Source organism: Gorilla gorilla, chromosome 6 (genome assembly GCF_029281585.2).
Source record: "Gorilla gorilla gorilla isolate KB3781 chromosome 6, NHGRI_mGorGor1-v2.1_pri, whole genome shotgun sequence".
Classification (NCBI taxonomy): Eukaryota; Metazoa; Chordata; class Mammalia; order Primates; family Hominidae; genus Gorilla; species Gorilla gorilla.
In genome coordinates this window covers 105,400,092-105,421,316 of record NC_073230.2, presented here as the reverse complement: position 1 = coordinate 105,421,316, position 21,225 = coordinate 105,400,092, and the positions used below count along the sequence as shown (strand labels likewise).

Sequence of the window (21,225 nt, the reverse complement as noted above, 5' to 3'; positions counted from 1 at the left end):
GTGCCTTAAACAACAGACACATTTCTCACAGTTGTGGAGGCTGGGAAGTCCAAGATCAAGGTACCAGCAGATTTGGTTCCTGGTGAGGGCCATCTTCCTGGTTTGCAGATGGTACCTTTCCAGTCTTCTCTGTCTCTCTCTCTTTCTCTCTCTCTCTCTCTGTCTCTCTCTCCCTGTCTCTCTCTCTCTCTCCCTCCCTCCCTTCCTCTTCTTATAAAGCTTCTAATCCCATCATGAGGTCCCCATTCTCATGACCTCATCTAACCATAATTACCCTCCCCAAACTCCATCTCCAAATACTACCACATTGGGGGTCGGGACTTCAACATGTGAATTAGGGGTGACCAGAGAGATGTGACAGAATTCAGTCTTTAGTACTTTGCCTGTAGCTTTTACTTTTGCTTCCACCTCCTTATCCCTACCTCAGGGCTACTAAACCAGAAAAGGTTCTTTGGCTATTCTAGGCTCTAGTACTGAGATGACTTGGGCGTCTCATATTCCAGGGATCCCAGGTCATGAAGAGAAGTGAAGAGGAAAAGGGGGCTAAGTCAGTCCTGGGACCTGCAATGAGTCTGTGTCCTAGCCTTAGCTGGCTTTACATGCAGCTCCTATATGACAAAACCCCATGCAATGGTAGGTACCCAGATTTCAGGCTTCTGTATCTGCCCAAAGCAGTGAGAAGTCCTAACATTTCACCTGGTATCTATCATATGTATTCCTTTCATTGTGCAGGGTCTGGGCTTCCTGCTGCCACTATCTTCTGCTGAACACGTGTCCAGATTTATGGCTTCAAGCCCAATCATTGCCTTGCATTTATGTTCCATTACTGGCTCAAAAACCATATCAACCATGCAAAAGCCATGAATGGCTTCAAGTAGAGTTATACAAGGATTGAATTTGTTGTAGAAAGATGACTTTGGCTGCTGGGTAAAGATGGATGAGAAGAAGGCAAATGTAGGGGCAGATTCATAAAGATGTTATGCTTCTATGTTGATCTCTTTCTTTTTTGTTAAATTATTTCTCTTTTTATATACCATTTATTATTGCTACATTATTGCAATTCCTCTGAATCAAAGCCTGGCTTCTAAATGTCATCCTGACCAGGAGTCTCAACATTCATAATTAGAAGTCCAGTTGATTCTTGAACAATGCAGGTTTGAACTGCAAAGGCACATCTATATGTGAATTGTTTTCAACCAAATGCAGATGGAAAATAAAGTATTTATAAGATATGAAACCCACATATACAGAGGCAGGAGACTTTTCTTGCATTTTAATTCACAGGGCTGACGGGAAGACTTGAGTATTCATGAATTTTGGTATACATGGGAGCCCTGGACCTAATCCCCTGTGTATACCAACTGTATTTCTGAAAGAATAAATGCTTGTATTAAACTGCACTGTTGTTGCATTTCATGCACTATAAAGTAAAATGAAGATTTGGGATTTTTTTCCAATAAACACTGCAAACATAGTCTCTAAAAACATAATTTAATTTTTATTTATCTGTGTAACAATGGGATTATTAACATTTCTAGACTTTATACAGTGCCTGGTTCAGTGCCTGGCATACTGTTTTTGAATAAAAAGATGGGTGGATACCTTTGTTTCCTTTGAATAGTAAGCAACAGATTTCTAGTTACCATAACTGTCTCTCTTCTTCCTCTGACTAAAGACTGAAAATGTATCTGAAGAACAGTTTCAATTAGTTCATCAAATACTATACTAAAAGTAGGCCTATATTATAAATGAATGCAAGGTTGAAATATGATAAACAACTACCATTAATGTCATTGTCACATCATAAAGCTGCCAGAGACACACTCCATGAGCTGCTGCCAATTTTTTCTTTTAAAACATTGTAACTAATTACTTATCAATACAATAAAATTTGCCTCAGAAACAAAATGCACCCCCAAAAGTTTATTTAACACCACACTTCGTTTAAATGTCCTTCCCAAGGTCTTATAAAAATAACAGAGAAAATAGCAATTCAGATACATTAAGCTAGAACTTGAGGCTTGCAAAAATCGTAAACATTCAACGAGTTACCATTCTAAAAACTTTCATTTTTCATATCTCTTATCTGGATGATGAAGCTTTGAAAGGAATTTCTGGCTGCTGGTCCTAGCAACACGAGGTTGCATAAACAAACCCAACTGCTGCAAGGTAATGAAGTTAACAGACTTTTTCCTCTGTAGGAAAGTTGGCTTATAAATATCCCAGGAAAGAAAACTGAATTCTTTTCTAACTTCTAAAAAAAACCCCAAAAAAACAGTGGTAGTCTGGCATTGAATGTTTACATTTAGGCTTAATATAAAAAACTTGAGTTCAGTTGGCAAAAACTTAGAAAATGCTCCCCAGACGACACTTGAGAGTTTAGCAAATATTTATTTCTTTTTCATCGAAGTTGAGCCAAATAGAGATTGTACATAATGGTACATAGCGCGTAGTGGCAGATCCACGTTGTAGTCAAAGAGACACACTGTTAATGGTCCCTGCAGCTTGCCACCAGATGCTAATAAGTCTCATGGCTTAGAATCAGTGAAAAGAAAGAATATGGCACACACTGTTATGAACCCAGCCAAGCAAATAAAAGGATACCATACAGAGAAGAACACTCCCATATAGTGCTCTAGCTTATAAGTAAGCCATTTAAACACAAGCAGAACACAATCTATAATGAAAGCCAAAATATAAAGCTATCCTTCCAAGAAAAAAAAAATAAACATACCAGCTTAAATAACACTGCTACAATCAGCTGAGTGTTTGTGGAAAATCTATTATTTATATCTGATTCAAATGCAACAGTTGTTGGCCTGAAAAATGAGTCCTTTTTTAAAATGGAACTCAGTGTGATGCTCTGCTGTAAGAAAAAGAGTATGGACTTCTTATTATAAATGTTGCATTTTCTCTTGGAATCCAAATATCTATACAATACTAAGTACTTTTCTTAATATGTTTATTAGGCTACAGGTGCCACAGGTCAATTCATTTTTAAGGACAACAGCTGCTGTTTGTTTCATGCTTAACACCAACACTCAAAATGACTTATTGTATTTTACAAATTTTACAAATGTTTATAATTACTATGAAGATTTACAAAACTCTAAAACCTATAGCAAATATTGAACACTCATTACAAACATTCTAAGTATTTAACTCATTTTAGATAGAAAAAACTCTAAAGTATGTATGGAATTGCCACTTACTAAACAGGCAGACTTTCTGTTCCCTTTTTTCTAGAGCTCTTATTAGTGTTTATCCTTATTTTTAATCCCTGTTTCTCCAAGTTGATAGCTTTGCACTGAAATATTCAGTAATTCACACAAAAGAAAAAAATTAGCAATATAGAATTATAGACGTGGAATCACGAAGTAAAATCTTTCTTGTTAACAAATCTGGATCTCTTGCCCAATGGGTGACGTTGTGCTGAAGGAGGAGGTGAATGGGCATTGTTTTATGTCAAAACTAAGTCTATCCACAGGTCCTCTCCTGTAACGAAGATAGAAGAGGTCTAAAGAAGCAGGAGACCAGCCCTCGATGGAGGTGCCCCTTAGAAATTAGGATGAGTGGTTATGATTTTTGCTCAATGTTGCTAGAGAGCATGGTTTCTCTCCTTCTGCAAGAAAGAGAAAAATGGGGAAAATTTGGTGAGATGAAGGGTGAACTCTTAATTCCTCCAAGTCTTGTAGGTGTCTAAGTATGTGCCCTCCCTGAGTTCAGAGAAGATGCATCCATTTTTAATTTTTAAAGCCTGGGCATTTCTCACAACAGATTCTGAATTTGAATTAATTCTAACCTCAGACAGAACAAAAGACTGGGGATATATTTTTGTGGTATGTTTTAGATTCTCAAGAATGACAGAACAGCATAGATTGATTTATTTGTATTTTGATAGGGCAGTGAAGATTTATTTTATAGTATGTGAGGGGTGTGTGTGTGTGTGTGTGTGTGTTGGGAGAGAGAGGGAGAAACTGAGAAAATGATGGGACATGAAACATATCCTTGGAAACTGCTTTCTCTCTCCCTTCGTCTTTCTCTCTCCCTCCCTCTTCTTTCCCATTTCTCTTCAGTACTGCCATAAACAGGCGGGAAGCAAGATTATATACATATATATGTACATATGTGTGTGTATATGTAAAATTTAGTGGTCTCACCAAATTGTGGACTTGGGCCCTCAAAGTTTTCTTATCAATTTTCTTTCAAATTAGCATTGAATAAACTTTCTTTGGGTTTGATTTATTTTCCTATAATAAATTTTAGCATTTTATGTAAAATGTTTCTTTTCTGGTTAATAGTCACTTTATTTTAATCAAACACACTTCAGTATGTGGACTTCTTATGACTTGTATCATAGAAAAGCTATTTTCCTCTGCCTATTGCTTCAGTTACCAAATATTTAGTTTACAAGTTACACCATTGTTATCATCATTAACTACTTGTCTGTGTTATTGCAATTAAAATGATAACTATTTATGTCTTATCTGCCTTTTTAATTTTAAAATTCAGATACAGGAGAAAATCCTGCTTTCTTTCTTGTGTGTTAATGGAAGGCAATTTTCAATAAAGTGTACTTAATTGACTTATTTGTTCAGACACAAACTTTGTAAGGCCCCTGTGATCTGTGTTTGTGGTTCTATTTCTCCAAATTGAGCAGGCTTTTACTGAATATAGTTTTTAAAAATACACTTCACTACATAGTCTTTTCAGTTATTATTCAATGGCAGTAATGACCTCCAGTGGATTCTTGGGTAAATAGCAAGTGGAATTTTCAGAGGATGTCAATTTTCAGTATATTTGCATTTCTTAGATCTTTTGAAGCATGGTGACTTATCTGAATAAACTTAAATTTTTCTTAAAATATTTATGTATTTGTTAATTTTACAATGAAATTGCAAGTGATTATGAGTTATCAGCACTTTAACTTAACTGTATAACCTATAAGCTAACTTTGAAAACTGAAATAAATACTGTTTAAGATTAATATCTAAATAAATGTTCATAATGGTTCTGTGTAATCCACTTGCTTTCAATTTTTATTTAGGTGAAAACATCTTACAAAATTTCATATTTTAGAAAGGTAATTGCTAAATATTTAATAGAAGGAAAGATTTTGATAAATAAACATTCTTAAAAATACAATTGTTTTTTATAATATTTAAGAGAGAGGTAAAAATGCTCTGAATATCTCAGTAGTTAAGTGAACTCATGAAACAATTTCCTGTCTCTTAATATAAAAGAGAGAAGAAAATTTGATATTTGAGAGCAAATCACTTTAATATTTTTTCACAAATAAAACATGGTTGTTATAGTATATTTTAGATTTCAGCGAAGATTATTTAGAAACTTAAAATTTGGAGCTTTAATAGATTTTCAGTGCTGCAAAATCTTCATTTTTGACTTGTGAGATAAATTATCTATAAACAATACTTTCATATTAAAGTATGATACAAGGATTAATATGTTTTTTATTTCAGTTATTTGTTTCTGCAAATGAACTTGATGTATCAATGTACCTACTGATAATCTGCTTTCAAATCTTTCCTAAACAGATATCCATCTGTAGAGAAAAAAGAAATGTTAGAATATAATTTTTTTACCACAAGAGGGCAGCAAAAATCTTTTACAGTAGTTAGAATTCTAACTATAACTTCATCTGATTTGACATTCTTTCTGAGAAGATTTGATATCTTTCTGAGAAGTCACCTTAGTTTTTATTTCCACAGTGAGTGAAAATTAAAGACTGTGTTATAAAGCAAAAATAGTGTGAATGTACTTTAATGAATATTTTACGAAGGGCACAAGCCTCAGAATGACCACATTTTTCCTTTCATGGGTTACAGCACTCACAACACACCTGCTACTTAACACTCATGGCTTAAACAACACTAATAAAATAATCCTTAAAGAGTACAGAAAGTTCACATGAGAATGCCAAAGTATCTTGTATTCTGCATATCTTACATTGTGATGGAAAAGAAAAATTCAGAAATATTAAAACATATTTAGTTTTATATTTACCATGATTATAAAAGTCTCCAGTTTTTCTTCAATATTCTAATAATCTTAAGTCTTCCAAAAGTAAAATAATAATTTTCACAGAAAAGCAGCCAAGTACTGAAAATGACAGCTAGTTGTTTTTTGATAAACATAATGAGAAACCATTAAGCAATGCATTTATTTAAAAAATTAGTTAATTTTATGTGAAGTTTATCCAGTCAAATGAGTATGTAGAATAATTTATTATAACACCTTCATAATCATTCCTGTATTACAGAAATCTCTTTTAAGTAATGCAAAGAAGTTGGATGATCTATTTTTTTACTTTTTTACATTCCAAATATAAATTCTTCAAAAGACAGTAGATAGTCTCACCCCATCAGGAGTCCAGCGTGTGTCTGGGCAGGCGGTAATGCTCAGGTTTGGAACGGAGCCTCTTTTCCTGAGGGTTGGCATACTTCCACTTGGAGGGTGACATTTTAAGCTTTTTCCTCTTCCTATCTGGGCACCATACTTTCTCGCAGTATTCTTCCACTCTCTGGAAGTTGCTATAACCGATCAGCTGCAAGAATTCCTTGTACCATGGTTTTGCTCCCTGCGAGATGCTACTCTGAGCAGGACAAGGCATCCTGTGATGCCTGTCCTCCTCATCGTCCTTGTTAAACATATCCTCGACTTTCTCCTCTTCCACTACCTCCAAGGTGATTTTACGGACCGTATGGACAAAGCTATGCTCTACTGTCTGGCAAAAATAGGTCCCAGCATCTGATTTGTGTAACCTTAGGAAGAGTAAACCAAGGTCCATCTTAACCACTCTGTCATCTGTCTTCACCTGCAAAAACAAAAAAGTAAATGGCACTGAAGTACACAGGAGAGAAAATAACAATCCATCACTCTTTCCACTACCTATCTTGAATTTTTTCATTTTCACTGTCACATAATGAAACCCTGAAAATCATACATACACAAAAATGATAAATAATTACATCTGTGTGTGTGTGTGTGTGTGTGTGTGTGTGTGTGTGTATTCTGAAGAGATTTACATTGGTGGTCACTTCATATCAATGACCTTGAGATCATTTTATATCAATACCGTAAAGTAAGAGGGCTTTCTCCCTAATGATTCAATTAATCATCAGAAAAAATACATTTCAATATAGCGGTCACAGTAAGAGTGAAAGGAAAATTTCTAAAATTTATTTTTTAACATTTGTTTTTCAATGGACAGAACAAATACCACTTCCCACATTCTTTCAGGAACGATTATGCCCTCCAGATTGTAGTGACCAATGTTTCTACAAGGACCTCTCTTTGGAGAACTGGGCTCCTTTCACTTTGTCTTCTTACAAAAAAATTCATCAGTTAATCAGTTCAGTGAACATCCCTTACATTTTCATAGGCTGACCTTTACAAGAGATTAAAAAATAAACAAGTAAAATCCAGTTCCTGCTCTAAAGGATCAGACGGTCTAGCAAATATTAAGTTTTAATATACCTTCAGTGCTCAAATATCTTTTGTCACATTTTTGATATAATACTTCTATAATAATTATAATTCAGAGTAAGAAGAGCAAGATAAGGCTTTCAACGAATAGCTCATGTTTTATCACAAACAGCTGGACTAGTAAGTAAATGATTTGACATTAGGCAGAGTTAGAGTCAAATATTGCCACCACTATTTATTGGGTGATTTAGGGCATTCATGTATATTTCTTGCCTTAGTTTTCTTTGTAAAGCGGAGATAACTTAATAACCTGAAAAATTGTTGTGAAGATTAAAGAAAATAGGTGAGGATTTTTTGCACAGTGCTATCAATAGCTACCTCTATCTTTCTACTATACATTCATCTAACCAAAAACAATCATGTTTTCCTGTGGCCCAGGATCTTACGATAATGGTATAAAGGTGGTTCACAGTATGCTGACAGATTTCACCTTTGAGAACACAAAAATGAAAGCAATATTCTTCTTTGTCAATATAAAAGAAATGTAGAGGCAATAATTACAAACAATTTGGCAATAAAGGCTATTAATGATAAGCATGTTTTTGTCCCTGTGATAGGTCCTGGCCGGGAATGCCAGACTCAGCTCTTTCCTGCCTTGATGAGACCTGGCATAGATGAAGTTTCAATGTGATTACTCAGGTGTAGAAACTGGTATCCACAAACCACGATTTGTGGAACAGATGGCAAAATGTAGTAATATAGTAAGAAATAAGGATGTTATTTTTAAGTTATGTGGTGCCCCAAAGGCATTTTTTTCAGTCATTATAAGTAAGTTAATAACTCAGAAGCTTCAGAGTGTCCTAGTTGGGCTAATAAAAGAGTCTCCATAAGTCTTTTGTAGGTGCTTCCCTTGACTTGGTGGGACCATGTCCTGGTAGGCAGAATGCTGTAGCCATTAACTGGAGAGTGAAATTCTCCAGTGAGGAACCAAGAAGACCCTCAAAGCAAAACCATCTTCACCACATAGAAACAATCTGTTTTATTGATATGTTTTTCTCAGAATATCCTTAGCAACTGTTATAGGCAACTAACTTTTAAAGGACTTTGTGTACCTCTGCTTGTTTACTCATGCCTCCAGGCGAGGCTTCTGAACAAACTTATTTTCCAGCACTAGCTTTCTCCATAACTTTACCATCTATTGCAACCTGTGACCACCACGTGCCTCACATGATACTGACTCTGAAGTAAGCCTCCAGTGTTTTAAAATTTATCGCTGCATTTGATATGGATGAAATCTGCCTCCTTAAACATCTTTTATTTTCTGTGAGGTATGTGCCATTATACTGTCCTTATTTTCTTTACTCTTTCTTGGTTTCTTCTGCAGATTTCTCATTGCCTTAAGGTGCAATCCTCCATCCTTCACTGATCTTACATTTTATTTCCATCCATTTGATAGTACTTTTATTCCTTTGTTTCAGCCAGCTTCCCTAAAATGGTACATCTTACACATAGATAATCCATTGTTTTGTGTTTTCTGTTAGTTAAAAACAAAAAACAATGGATTTGGTGTTTTTAACTAAAAGAAACATAAATAACCCTTTAATACGTACAATTCAGTATCTTCCCAAACTGCCCTCCATTTACTAATTTTCCTATTTCTGGCCATGACATCATTATTCTTCTAGTCTCCCTATCCTCAATCGTTGATCGTTTATACTTCTCTCTCATTATATGCTATCACAAATTCCTATTTACATTTCTTCAGCGGTGACCCTTAAAACACCCCTTCCTCATCACCATTTTTGCTGCAATGTTAAATTCTCATACCTTATAACTGTCTCTTTGACCTTATCTCATGACAAACTCTCCAAATCTTCCCTTTTCTTCTGTTTCTTCTTTCATACCCAGCTTGATTCTGTTTCAGGATCTCTGTGTGTATCTCTGCCTTGAGATACTTCTTTAAGGCTGGTTAATCCTCATCCTGCATAACTGAATTAAATATCATCTTCCCAAACTGGCCTTTCTCACACCCTGTAAAAGTGTCCTCCCTCCTTTATTACCTTCGTTTCGCCTGTTAACCTTCATACACTTGAGCATGCAACATTACATACAAGTATCTAACAACAGTCCTTCAATTAAATTTCTTGTGTCATCTTTCCCCACTTATGTCAACAAATGGATACTAATTTACTCTTCTTTAAAGCTCACTTTTTGTCAACATCCTGATTTAGAACTTATTCAGATCTCTATGTCTTGCCTGAGCAGTAAGAATTGCTCCATTAACCAGATCCTGCTTTTGTAAATCTAGATCCCAAAATTGCTTAATGTAGTGTTTCTCAAACTAGGGTTGGTGGAAGAGGTGCATTTGTGGAGATGTGGAGATCAGCTCTTTTTTCTATAAGGATTTTTTAAATTATTGTGTTTATTGACACAAAAATCAATATAAATTAATAAACTATATTTGGAATCTTGTGAAAGATCAATCTCAGTGTTAGTGTTTATGTTTATCATAGATTCTGAACCACTTTCAAAGCCGTGTTCCCAAATGATAAAAAGAACAAAGATGGTATAATATGTTAATGATAAGTTACAGCCAAATGAAAATGAAACAACATCCCCATGTAGTAATACACATAAAAAGTTTCAAGGTCACTTGAATAAAGTGTTGGGAGGATGGAGTCATCACATGGTATAGCTACAGGCAGAAAGTGTTATACATACACATATGTGGCAATCTGTGTCTCATCTTACATCCATAGAGATACATATTTCAGTAAAAACAAAACACAGTAAATAAACATTTTAATGATGCATCAATTTGTTTATAATTTATCTTTAATTTTGGTTCAATATTTTAATAAAAGCTACAAGCATAAGGAATGTATGTGTTGTTTTATTCTTGTGAATATTTAATGAACATATTAATATAAATCATGCTAGCAGCCCAGGAAGATGTTTCACTTTTAAGGGCAGGTGGTGGGGGCAACCTGTACATTACCAGAATCAACCCCTCCTTTTCATAATTCTTTATGCTGCCATTCCCGTGTATCGCCACCCTGCTTTCCACTCACAGCTCTTATTCTGAACATACACTTTTTCCCTTAAATAAACTCCTTTCTGCTGTCTACCAATCCATTTGTTTTTTCATTTCCTTCCAGGCTTAACTAAACTTTCCCTTCCTTTATAGCCCCTAAAGGTATTTTGCTTATTTTTGTAACACAATAGCATTTACATTTGTAGCACAAAAGCTGTTATTTATATTTCTTTTCAAATTATTTTTCCACACAAGTTTCATATCTTCAAACATATAAGTTTTTAAAGGGCAAAGACCTATTTCTTTATTCTTCTGAATTATCCTATAATGAGTAAAGAATTCAGAAGATAGTGTAAAATGAGAACATACTAATTCATTTATAGAGCACAAACATGTATAGCAATGGGGTACACCCATACAGATATATCCAAAAGATATTAAAAACTTCCAGGTAAATCCAATAATAATTTGAATAAGAAGGAGCAAACATGGTTTCAGGAGCACTTAGTAACTGATGAAAGAGGGCTACATCACAGATACGTCTTAGGACATTGCCTTTACCTGAAAAAAAAAAATGCATACAAACATCCTTATTGAATATGATCTTTTGTTGTCTCTGTCATATCTCCTGTAAGAGTGAATAATACATGAGAAAATATTAAAGTGATCTAGCCTAGTTTCCAGCATATAGCAAGCAGTTTATGAAAGTGATTTAAAAGAAAGCAAAAAGCAAAACTAAAAATAAATACAAATTCTTGACCACTAGAACTAGGGTTGTTTGTTTGTTGCTTGTTTTTTCAAGTTTGGTATGTTAAAAAAGCAGGGTTTAAAAAAAAAATCAGAAACCCAAGTTTGAGAAACACTGCATTATGTATATATAAAGTCCAGACTGGTCAAGATTCAAGATACGGAATCATGACAATTACCATAGAAATTGTCCTACATTGTTTATCTCCATGTTAGAGATAGTGCCTCTCAGAATTTTGATCTACACTCTTGGTTATGACAAATACACATTACAAAGACAGGAATATAAGCTGTTTTCATGCTCGGTCTGGAGGGCCATACATTATGTAGGTTAAATCACCTAGAAAGTTAGAGGTATCTTACATGGACTATAAATACCCAAAAATATAAAATGACTTAGAAATTTGTATCTGAAGTTCTTCCACAATTTAGTCTTTCCATGTCAGTTTACTTGGGTACCTCCAACATCAAATCTTGATTACAGAATTGTTTTCATCCATCTGTGTTTTTTTCTACGTCTGCAGACCAGATTTTCTCCGTCAAGAAGATAGTGCATAATACATCATTTCTATCAAATATTCTTATAGGCAATCTATATAAATACAAAATTTTTGCTGAAAACGGTTTTATTATTCTTAGCTATAAAGATTGATTCAGTATGTTTTATAATTTCTAGTAAAAAAAAAAGTAATTGAACAAAGAACTCTGCACATCTGGTAGCTGGTCAGGAAGAAGCAGTTATTTCCATGTCTACCAACCATATGGTTCCATACTTTCACAGGAAAAGGACAGACACAGGCCTTGAATTGATTTAGTTGAGAATACATTTAATAATAAAATCAGTTTTAGTTAAGAAATAGAGGAAGCAATTTATATATTTGTTTATTTATCTGGCCTGCCTTTGACCAATTTTATACATATACACACACATATATGTATATATATTTATTTATTTTACTTACAGAAAATATACCTAATATGACAGAGCATAAAAATACAAATTTATTTTATTAAAAACACTTTCCAATATAAACCTGATATATGATACTGATGGTTACCTAATAGACAGGATGAATTGTTTAAAAGCTCATTCGGGGAAACCTATCATACTACGTGGAGAAGAACAAATGTGGAAAAACAATGCTTATTTTAATACAAGATTATGCAGGAAAGAAAGTCATTATAAATAACTCAAAACCATAACATGTAAAACATGTTATATTCAAAAACATACACGATATCAAAGGAGAAATTTAGGGCATTTATATTCAAGAATGAATTAATGTCTAGAAGAGGCAAAAGAGTTTTTCAAGTCAACAAAAAGAGAAATAAAAGAGAAAAAATGGAAAAAGCATATAAATGGGCACTTCAGAGAAGGAGAAACCCAAATGTTTAGTAAGAATGCAAGTTGAGTAGGTTGCGAAAATTTTCTCCCATGTTGTAGGTTGCCTGTTCACTCTGATGGTAGTTTCTTTTGCTGTGCAGAAGCTCTTTAGTTTAATTAGATCCCATTTGTCAATTTTGTCTGACAAAGGGCTAATATCCAGAATCTACAATGAACTCAAACAAATTTACAAGAAAAAAACAAACAACCCCATCAAAAAGTGGGCGAAGGATATGAACAGACACTTCTCAAAAGAGGACATTTATGCAGCCAAAAAACACATGAAAAAATGCTCATCATCACTGGCCATCAGAGAAATGCAAATCAAAACCACTATGAGATATCATCTCACACCAGTTAGAATGGCAATCATTAAAAAGTCAGGAAACAACAGGTGCTGGAGAGGATGTGGAGAAATAGGAACACTTTTACACTGTTGGTGGGACTGTAAACTAGTTCAACCATTGTGGAAGTCAGTGTGGCGATTCCTCAGGGATCTAGAACTAGAAATACCATTTGACCCAGCCATCCCATTACTGGGTATATACCCAAAGGACTATAAATCATGCTGCTATAAAGACACATGCACACGTATGTTTATTGCAGCATTATTCACAATAGCAAAGACTTGGAACCAACCCAAATGTCCAACAATGATAGACTGGATTAAGAAAATGTGGCACATATACACCATGGAATACTATGCAGCCATAAAAAATGATGAGTTCATGTCCTTTGTAGGGACATGGATGAAATTGGAAGCCATCATTTTCAGTAAACTATCGCAAGAACAAAAAACCAAACACCGCATATTCTCACTCATAGGTGGGAATTGAACAATGAGATCACATGGACACAGGAAGGGGAATATCACACCCTGGGGACTGTTGTGGGGTGGGGGGAGGGGGGAGGGATAGCATTGGGAGATATACCTAATGCTAGATGACGAGTTAGTGGGTGCAGCGCACCAGCATGGCACATGTATACATATGTAACTAACCTGCACAATGTGCACATGTACCCTAAAACTTAAAGTATAATAGAAAAAAAAAAAAAAAAGAATGCAAGTTAACATTCAACCTCACTAGTAAAGTTAGAAACTCAAATTAAGGCTGGGCGCGGTGTTTCACGCCTGTAATCCCAGCACTTTGGGAGGCTGAGGCAGGCAGATCACCTGAGGTTGGGAGTTCGAGACCAGCATGACCAACATGGAGAAACCCCATCTCTACTAAAAATACAAAATTAGCCAGGCATGGTGGCACATGGGTGTAAACCCAGCTACTGGGGAGGCTGAGGCAAGAGATTCGCTTGAACCCAGGAGGCAGAGGTTGTGATAAGCCGAGATCATGCCATTGCACTCCAGCCTGGGTTACAAGAGCAAAACTGCATCTCAAAAAAAAAAAAAAAAAAAAAAAAAAAGACAGAAAGAAAGAAAGAAAGAAATTCAAATTTAAACAAGACATTACCCTATAGCCAGAAGAAAGACAAAACTTAGAAAACAAGATAATACCAAATATTGGTGAGCATGTGGGGAAACAGGAACCCACATGAACTGCTTTGGGAGTCCAGATGGCACAGATATCCTGAGAGCAAGCTGACAATAATTACATAAATGAAGGATGTTAACAAATAATAATGCAGAAACTTCCACTCAGATCTATAAGGGGTTATTTGCAGAGATGACTGTCAAAGATGTGATAGCAGGAGTTAATTACACTCTGGATGTCCACATTTAGGGGAATTAAGAATGAATTAAGAGCAATGTATGCATGCTATGGTATGTTAAGTAACAGTCAAGCAATGAAATAGAGACACAAACAGCAACAGGGATAAACTGTAAAAACATAGTGCTGAGTTCACAAAGTAAGAAGGAGAATATAATCTATAATATAATACATTTACTTTTACAGTTCATGCATACTCAATATATTATATACCTGTTCAATTTGCAAACATACTATTGGACTTATTCCAATCATTCAACAGATGCATATGGAGAAACAAGGATGAAAGTAGAAAAAGGAGGTCCAGGAAAAACAAAGTCAAACAAGAGAAATTTGTATAAACCAATCATCACAATGCACCATAAACTAAATTGTATGAATAAGTAAATTATGCATCTGAAGTGAATAAAAACAAGAGCCAAAAACAAGCAAGCAAAAAATAAAAACCAAAACCAAAAACAAAAACTCCTGTTGTTTGTAATGATTAATGTGGTTTGACAACCAATAAACTAAGTTTGTAAAGAGAGGTTTGTGATTAATGGTTTATTCAAATTTTCCATAGATAAGAATCTCAGACTGAAGAGAAATTAAGTTTAAAAAGAATGAAGGTAAAGACAATGTTTGAAAACAAAATTGCACAATATAAGGAACTGTACAACAACTATAATTGAAGTAGAAATTCAATACTAAATTTCCTAGTAACCAAAGGAAAGAAGAAAGTATGATAAATCCTAAGATTTAAAATGTCTCTAAAATATATTTTTAAAATTACTCCTTATGATAAGTACATCTTTCCTGGCACTGAGACTTGAGAAAAATCTCTCTGCATGTCCTTATAAAAAGAGAGGGAGGTTTCCAACAACAGCACCATAATAAATACATTTCCTTTAGGCAACATCTCAGTGTAGGGTGAAGAGATAACGCCTGATAATAGTTCAATATTATAGCTATTCTGTAGAGTTAAAACAATGTAGTCCAGATATACAGTTCTACACTGGGATATCTTCATGCACACACATATTTTTATGATCTGGAAGACCATATAAATTATAATTTATACTAGAACAAAAGGAACTTGCAAGTGAAAGGAATTGGCATTTTGGAGTATCTACTGTACGTGTGTGCATTGGGCTTTCTGCATTACCATGTTATCCGGTTTAATCAGATGCACAAAGCTAGAATGGTGTCAGTGGCATGAGACTTAGATCCATAACTGATACCATAGATCTAAGAGAAAATGTTTTAATTTTGAAATATACTCAATATTCTCCTGGAAAATTAACAGAACAGAGTTCAGTTAAAAACTCTAGATTCATTCCTCTTCTTATGACCACAAGTTGTTTTATATTCTGCATTTATACAATAGGAACTCTGTCTCTGCCATTGTAAAAGGAAGAAACATGAAATTAATGGGCTAGCCTCCTAATTATTGTGCAACTAAAAAATGAGATAAATGATATTACACAAATATGTTTGTCAAGGCTAGAAAAGTAAATTCTGAATATTTATCTGTTGCAAAGAGTTGTTAGTTTAGAAAGATGAGCACATTTTTTAAATAGACTGAAAAAGAATGCCAAAACTACTAAACAGATGGTTCAAATGAGGCAAGAGTTCATGCACTTTACATTATAAAAACAAGAAAACAAAGAAATAATATTAATGGGGAACAAAAACTGATGCTTTCAGTGTTGTGCATAAAGATAAAAATGTAAACTTATGGCTGGCTTTGATCCCTTGGAGTTACTACCATAGGATAGCATTGGTAAAAGTTAGGAAAATACAAGTCATGTAACAAACAAAATGGTAAAATAAAAAGGAGATTTTACTTCATAATTCTCCTAGCTTCGATGACATAACCCAATATTAAAAGCTGTAATTTGTGCACTCCATTTTTCATTGTTTCATTTTTGCAGAAGCTGTCTCCATAACGCATTGAATTATCAATAAAATTATGTTTTATTTTAGACTATAGAAACTTAGCACAGAGGCAATGAACTCTAAGTTATGTGGAATGAGCTGCTCGTTGATAAGCTAACCATGGTTATTAGATTACTCAACAGTGTTTAATTGACTTTGGTGAATTTATTCTACCTTGTAGGTGGTCTGAAGGCAGAGTTGAAAAATGCCAATTTTGATATTGAGTAAAACAAAAAATTTATAGCAAAGCGCAATTAAAGTTTAAGAGTTTTTCTGTCAATATACATTCTTTTTTGCATTTACTACAATAAACATGCATATTTGTGCATTATGTAAGCAGTCTATATAATGCATACAATTAACTATTTTAAAATGATACACTTTATTTTTAAGACACAGAAACACATATTTCCTCTTAAATAGAGAATCCACAATAAAAAGATCAATAATGATCATGGAAAAAATAATTCTTTCATGCTTACCAAAGAGATCTACAAATTATAATGCTGGTCTTACGGACCAGCAGTTTTCTTGTCCGCCTTACACCACCCCAAAATAGGCATAGATGATATTTTATGTGTCTTGAGTTTGCCCCCAAATTCCCCTACAGGAGATTTGTGTAAATTGATTTAACTCACTCCTAGAACTCAATCTCATTTATTGTGTCTTTGGGATATACTTCGATTTTGTCAGCAAATGACTGAACTCCAAAAGAATGTATACCAAGAAATTATTCACATTGCTTGATTTTATTGAAAATCCATTGCAATGAAATTTTAGTTTTAGTTTCAGAACAAAGTGAGAGCTAACTTTTGCACAAAAAGACTTTTTCCCCCCAAAATAGAGGCATTTTTCACAATAATATTCATTTTATAGGGCTTTACTTGTGTATGCATTTTCATTTCAGCCTTTAAATCAGGGATCAAAAACTTTTTCTGTAAAGAGCTATATAGTGAATAATTTTGGCTTTGCAAGTCCTGTGGTCTCTGTTGTAGCTACTCGACTTTGCAGTTGTAGCCTAAAAACAGCCACAGACATTAGGTAAACAAATGGGTGTGGCAGTTTTCAAATACAGTTTTATTTACGATAGGCAGAGGGCCAGATTTGGCCCCCAAGTCTTTGGTTTTTCAATTTCTGCTTTAAATAATTGTCAGGTTCAGGGGAACCTACTTAAAAAAAAAATATGGATTAAAAATAACATATTCCTAAGTCAGAACATTTAAAATGTGTATGAAATCGAAGTGAGGAATTAGGTACTAATCTTCTGAGTAGCTTGAAGAAACTATGGTTTTCTTTACTATAACTGAAATTACACACAATCACTAATAACCATTTACATTTAAACAAATAATGCATATTTAAATTTTCCCTCATTTACTCAGTTTTAAAATGTAGTGCTTATCCATTTTATAGAAAGAGAAATGCATACAGAAATACTTCAACTATATGACCTTAACTATATGTCTTAACAAGAATGAATTTCTCCACTTAGGGATGTTACTCAGTATTAAAATTTTTGCAGTTATTATGGAGGTTCATAAATTCAAGTATGTGGAATTGCAGAAATTGAGTCTTCATAAACCAGGGTATAGTGGTGATTTGGCTATAATTTTAACAGTTTTGTCCTCCGCTGTTACAGAAAAAAATGATTTATACACCCTTCATAGAAGGAAGATTTAGGCTTGTATTTCAGATTAAAACTATATGTGGAAATATACATAGCCACTGAATTTAAATGAAGATAGAAGACCTTTGGAACTGCTAAACTTAACTTCTGTTGATGAAATTACATTATCCACATAAATGAACCATTTGATTTTCTCCTAATTCAGAGAATGAAGAGTCTCTGTTTTCCTTCTAAGAATTTACCCCTTAAATTTTGCCTGTGATTATATTCTCTCCCACATGTTCTTTATTTTGCTTCGTCAACTAGTTGCACATTTCTTCTTTATAGCTACTTCCTTTTAACCTATAAACATGACCAAGTCACCTTTTTACTAAAAAGAAAACAAAACAAAATTTATTTCTACTCTTGTCTACCTTTGTGAACCTCTCTCTCTGTCATTCGAATATTTTGGTAGAGTACACTAAACTAGCAGTTTCTCGTTCAACAGAGCACCATTCATCACTTAACCTGTTATTAGATGAATCCTGCCTTGACATCCCACTTAACACATTATCCCTGGAAACTTGGTCCTCGTTTTATGCATTGTTCAAAGAATAATGTTTAATATATCTTATCCAACTCCTTTTCTCCTGGTTTTATTACACCACACCCTCCTAACTTCACTGTTTCTACTTATTTAAGCCGTACAGCTCTAGAGGTACTAACTAGATTGTATTTCGTGCCATTTACTTAACTTTAGTAAATTAGAACAACCTTTATGAAAAACAATATAGAGATTTCTCAAAGAACTAAAAATAGGATTACCATTCAATCTGGCAACCCCACTACTAGGAATGTACCCAAAGGGAAAGAACTCGTTATATCAAAATGATACCTCCATTCATATGTTTATCACAGCATTATTCACAGCAATAAAGATATGGAATCAACCTGAATGTCCGTCAATGGATGATTGGATAAAGAAAACGTGGCATATATGTGCTATGGAATACTACTCAGCCATTAAAAACAAATGAAATAATGTCTTTCATAGCAACATGGATGGAACTGGAGGACATTATCATAAGTGAAATAACTCAAACAGGAAGTCAAATACTGCACTCTCACTTATAAATGGAAGCTAAACAGTGAGTACAATTGGACATATGGAGTGGAATACTAGATGCTGGAGGCTCCAAAAGGTGGGAGGGTGAGAGGTAGATGAGGATTGAAAAATTACCTATTGGGTATAATGCTCACTGTTTGGGTGATGGGTACACTAAAAGGCCAGAGTCACCACTATGCAATGTAATAAATATGCACCTGTAACCCCCAAATTTGTAAAAGTAATTTAAAAACTACTAGCTACCTCAGAGAAGTTTTGTTAGTTCTAAATAAGTTACTACATATAAAGCACTTAGAATAGCATGGCATATAGTAAGCACTAAATGAATGCTAACTATAATTACAACTTATTTTCTACTTTTACTTTCTCTTTTTTAGTTTGTCTTCTAACTTTTCCTTAAATATGTGTTTTCCCCTTGCTTTTGGAGTTAGTTCACTTTGCTTTTTATTTCATCACTCTCTAAGGTAAGCTATACTAGAGGAGGCATCACTGCATTGTGTCTAAGGGCCCCAAATTAAAACCAGACTGTCTGGGCTCAAATGCAAACTGACTTAACAAGCTGTGTAATCTTATGCAAGTAACTCAGTCTCTCTGTGCTTCAATTTTTTAAATCTGTAAAGTAGAAACAAGAAAAATATCTCCTTCATGGGACTGTTGTAAGGATTAAAAATATTAATCATGCTTGGTACACAGTAAGTCATATTTAAGTACTGATTGGTGCTATATTGTTCTTACTTTTATTAATTCCCCTGAAATTGATTACTACATTTTTTTCTGATGTCTCTCCAACATCTCTTGCCATGCCAAATCTTCCATTGGGTTTTATATTCGTGAACACGGATACACAGCAGGACAGCTCCACCTGAATGATTTATAAGAGCTTCCAATTCAACACAGCCAAAAGTTAACTCAACAACTTTCTCCCAAACGTGCTTCTTTTCCTGTATTATTGGAATCATGTTACTGTGCCATTAGCCACACAGACACTCAAACAATAAACATGTGAATATTTTGTGATTGCTTCTGTTTTTTCTCAAATATGAAATCCACTTAATATTATCTCATAAAAATTGAAACCTGTCTTCTCCCTTTCTACTAATACTGTTTAGTTCATGTGGCACAAAATTTTTTCAATAACTATTGAAATATCATCCTAAATGTTCTTGACATTCTGTTTATCTCCTAAGTCTGTGTGCCAGTTTCTAGAATAATCTGTGTACACAGTCAAGCTAAGTTGTTCTCATTGGCTTAGAGACAAACTGAAATGGATTCCTTGATCTGTCTACTCATTTTTGCATCCTCATTTCCAGCCACGATTTACATGTACCATATTGTTTTTCATCTTGTAACATAAGCTAACATTATTCTCTCTACTAATTACCCTCTACTCATCCTTTAAGATGTGGCTCAAATGTCATCTCTGCCATGAATCGTTTCCCAGTTTGTTATTATGCCAACTCCCTACCCAATCTCTTGGTTGAGACAATTTTCTTTTTCCTTGGTTTCAACAGAATCTTTAAGGAACACATATAATTATCTGTTTGCACTCTTGTCTTTATTACAAGACTGTAAACTTCACAAGAGCTAAGATGTATTTATTCATGGCCTATTAAAGTAGGCTCCGAGTAGATATTTACTGAGTTCAAAACACCAATTGCAGACAGTTGAACAGAGAGAAGAGAACAGAAGGTCCAAAATAGTATTCCATCTGAGATGCTAAACAGCCTTCACATTTCTTAATAGTGAAAAATATAGCAAAGCACTTTGCTACAATGTGTATGAGGCAATCACTTGCAAATCATCTGGTCTTGAAGGCATGAACACATTAAGAGTTGTTTTTAAGCATGAAGATTTATACTTAATACTGTGTGTTCCTATCACCTCAATGACTACCTACTTCCACCTTTATCCCCACCCCAACATACTATAATCTTAATACAATAACCAAAGTGATCTTTTTAAATACAAATGTTAATGATGTCACAGCTCTGCTGAAAATACACAATGGTTTCCTTTTTAATTCAGAACACCAAAACCCTATGAAATGGCTATAGGTCCCTGCGTGAGCTTTTCCTTGACCTCACCTCTCTGGTGCATGGTCCATTAGTCTCCCTACTGCTCACTAACCTCCAGCCACACTGCTCTTCACTCAGCTGTTCTTTGAGTATATCACATATGCTCCTATCTCAAGAGTCTTAGCATCTGCTGTTCCCATTGTCCAGAAAGTTTTTATCTCATACT

At 34.4% G+C, this 21,225-nt stretch overlaps 1 protein-coding gene across 2 annotated transcripts in view; it reads right to left on the bottom strand.

Annotated features, from left to right (window-relative positions):
- Window positions 1-1,908: 1,908 nt before the first annotated feature.
- SEMA3E (semaphorin 3E) overlaps window positions 1,909-21,225 on the bottom strand; it is a 288,304-nt gene continuing 268,987 nt past the window's right edge. The window contains exons 17-18 of one of the 2 annotated variants that reach the window (XM_055392510.2): window positions 6,379-6,835; window positions 1,909-3,622 (exon numbers count right to left, since the gene is read on the bottom strand). In XM_055392510.2, the coding sequence (XP_055248485.1) occupies window positions 6,383-6,835 (453 nt within the window). In that variant the 3' untranslated portion in view covers window positions 1,909-3,622; window positions 6,379-6,382. Of the gene's footprint in view, window positions 6,836-21,225 lie in introns of both variants that reach the window. The other variant, XM_055392511.2, reaches the window with a different exon arrangement.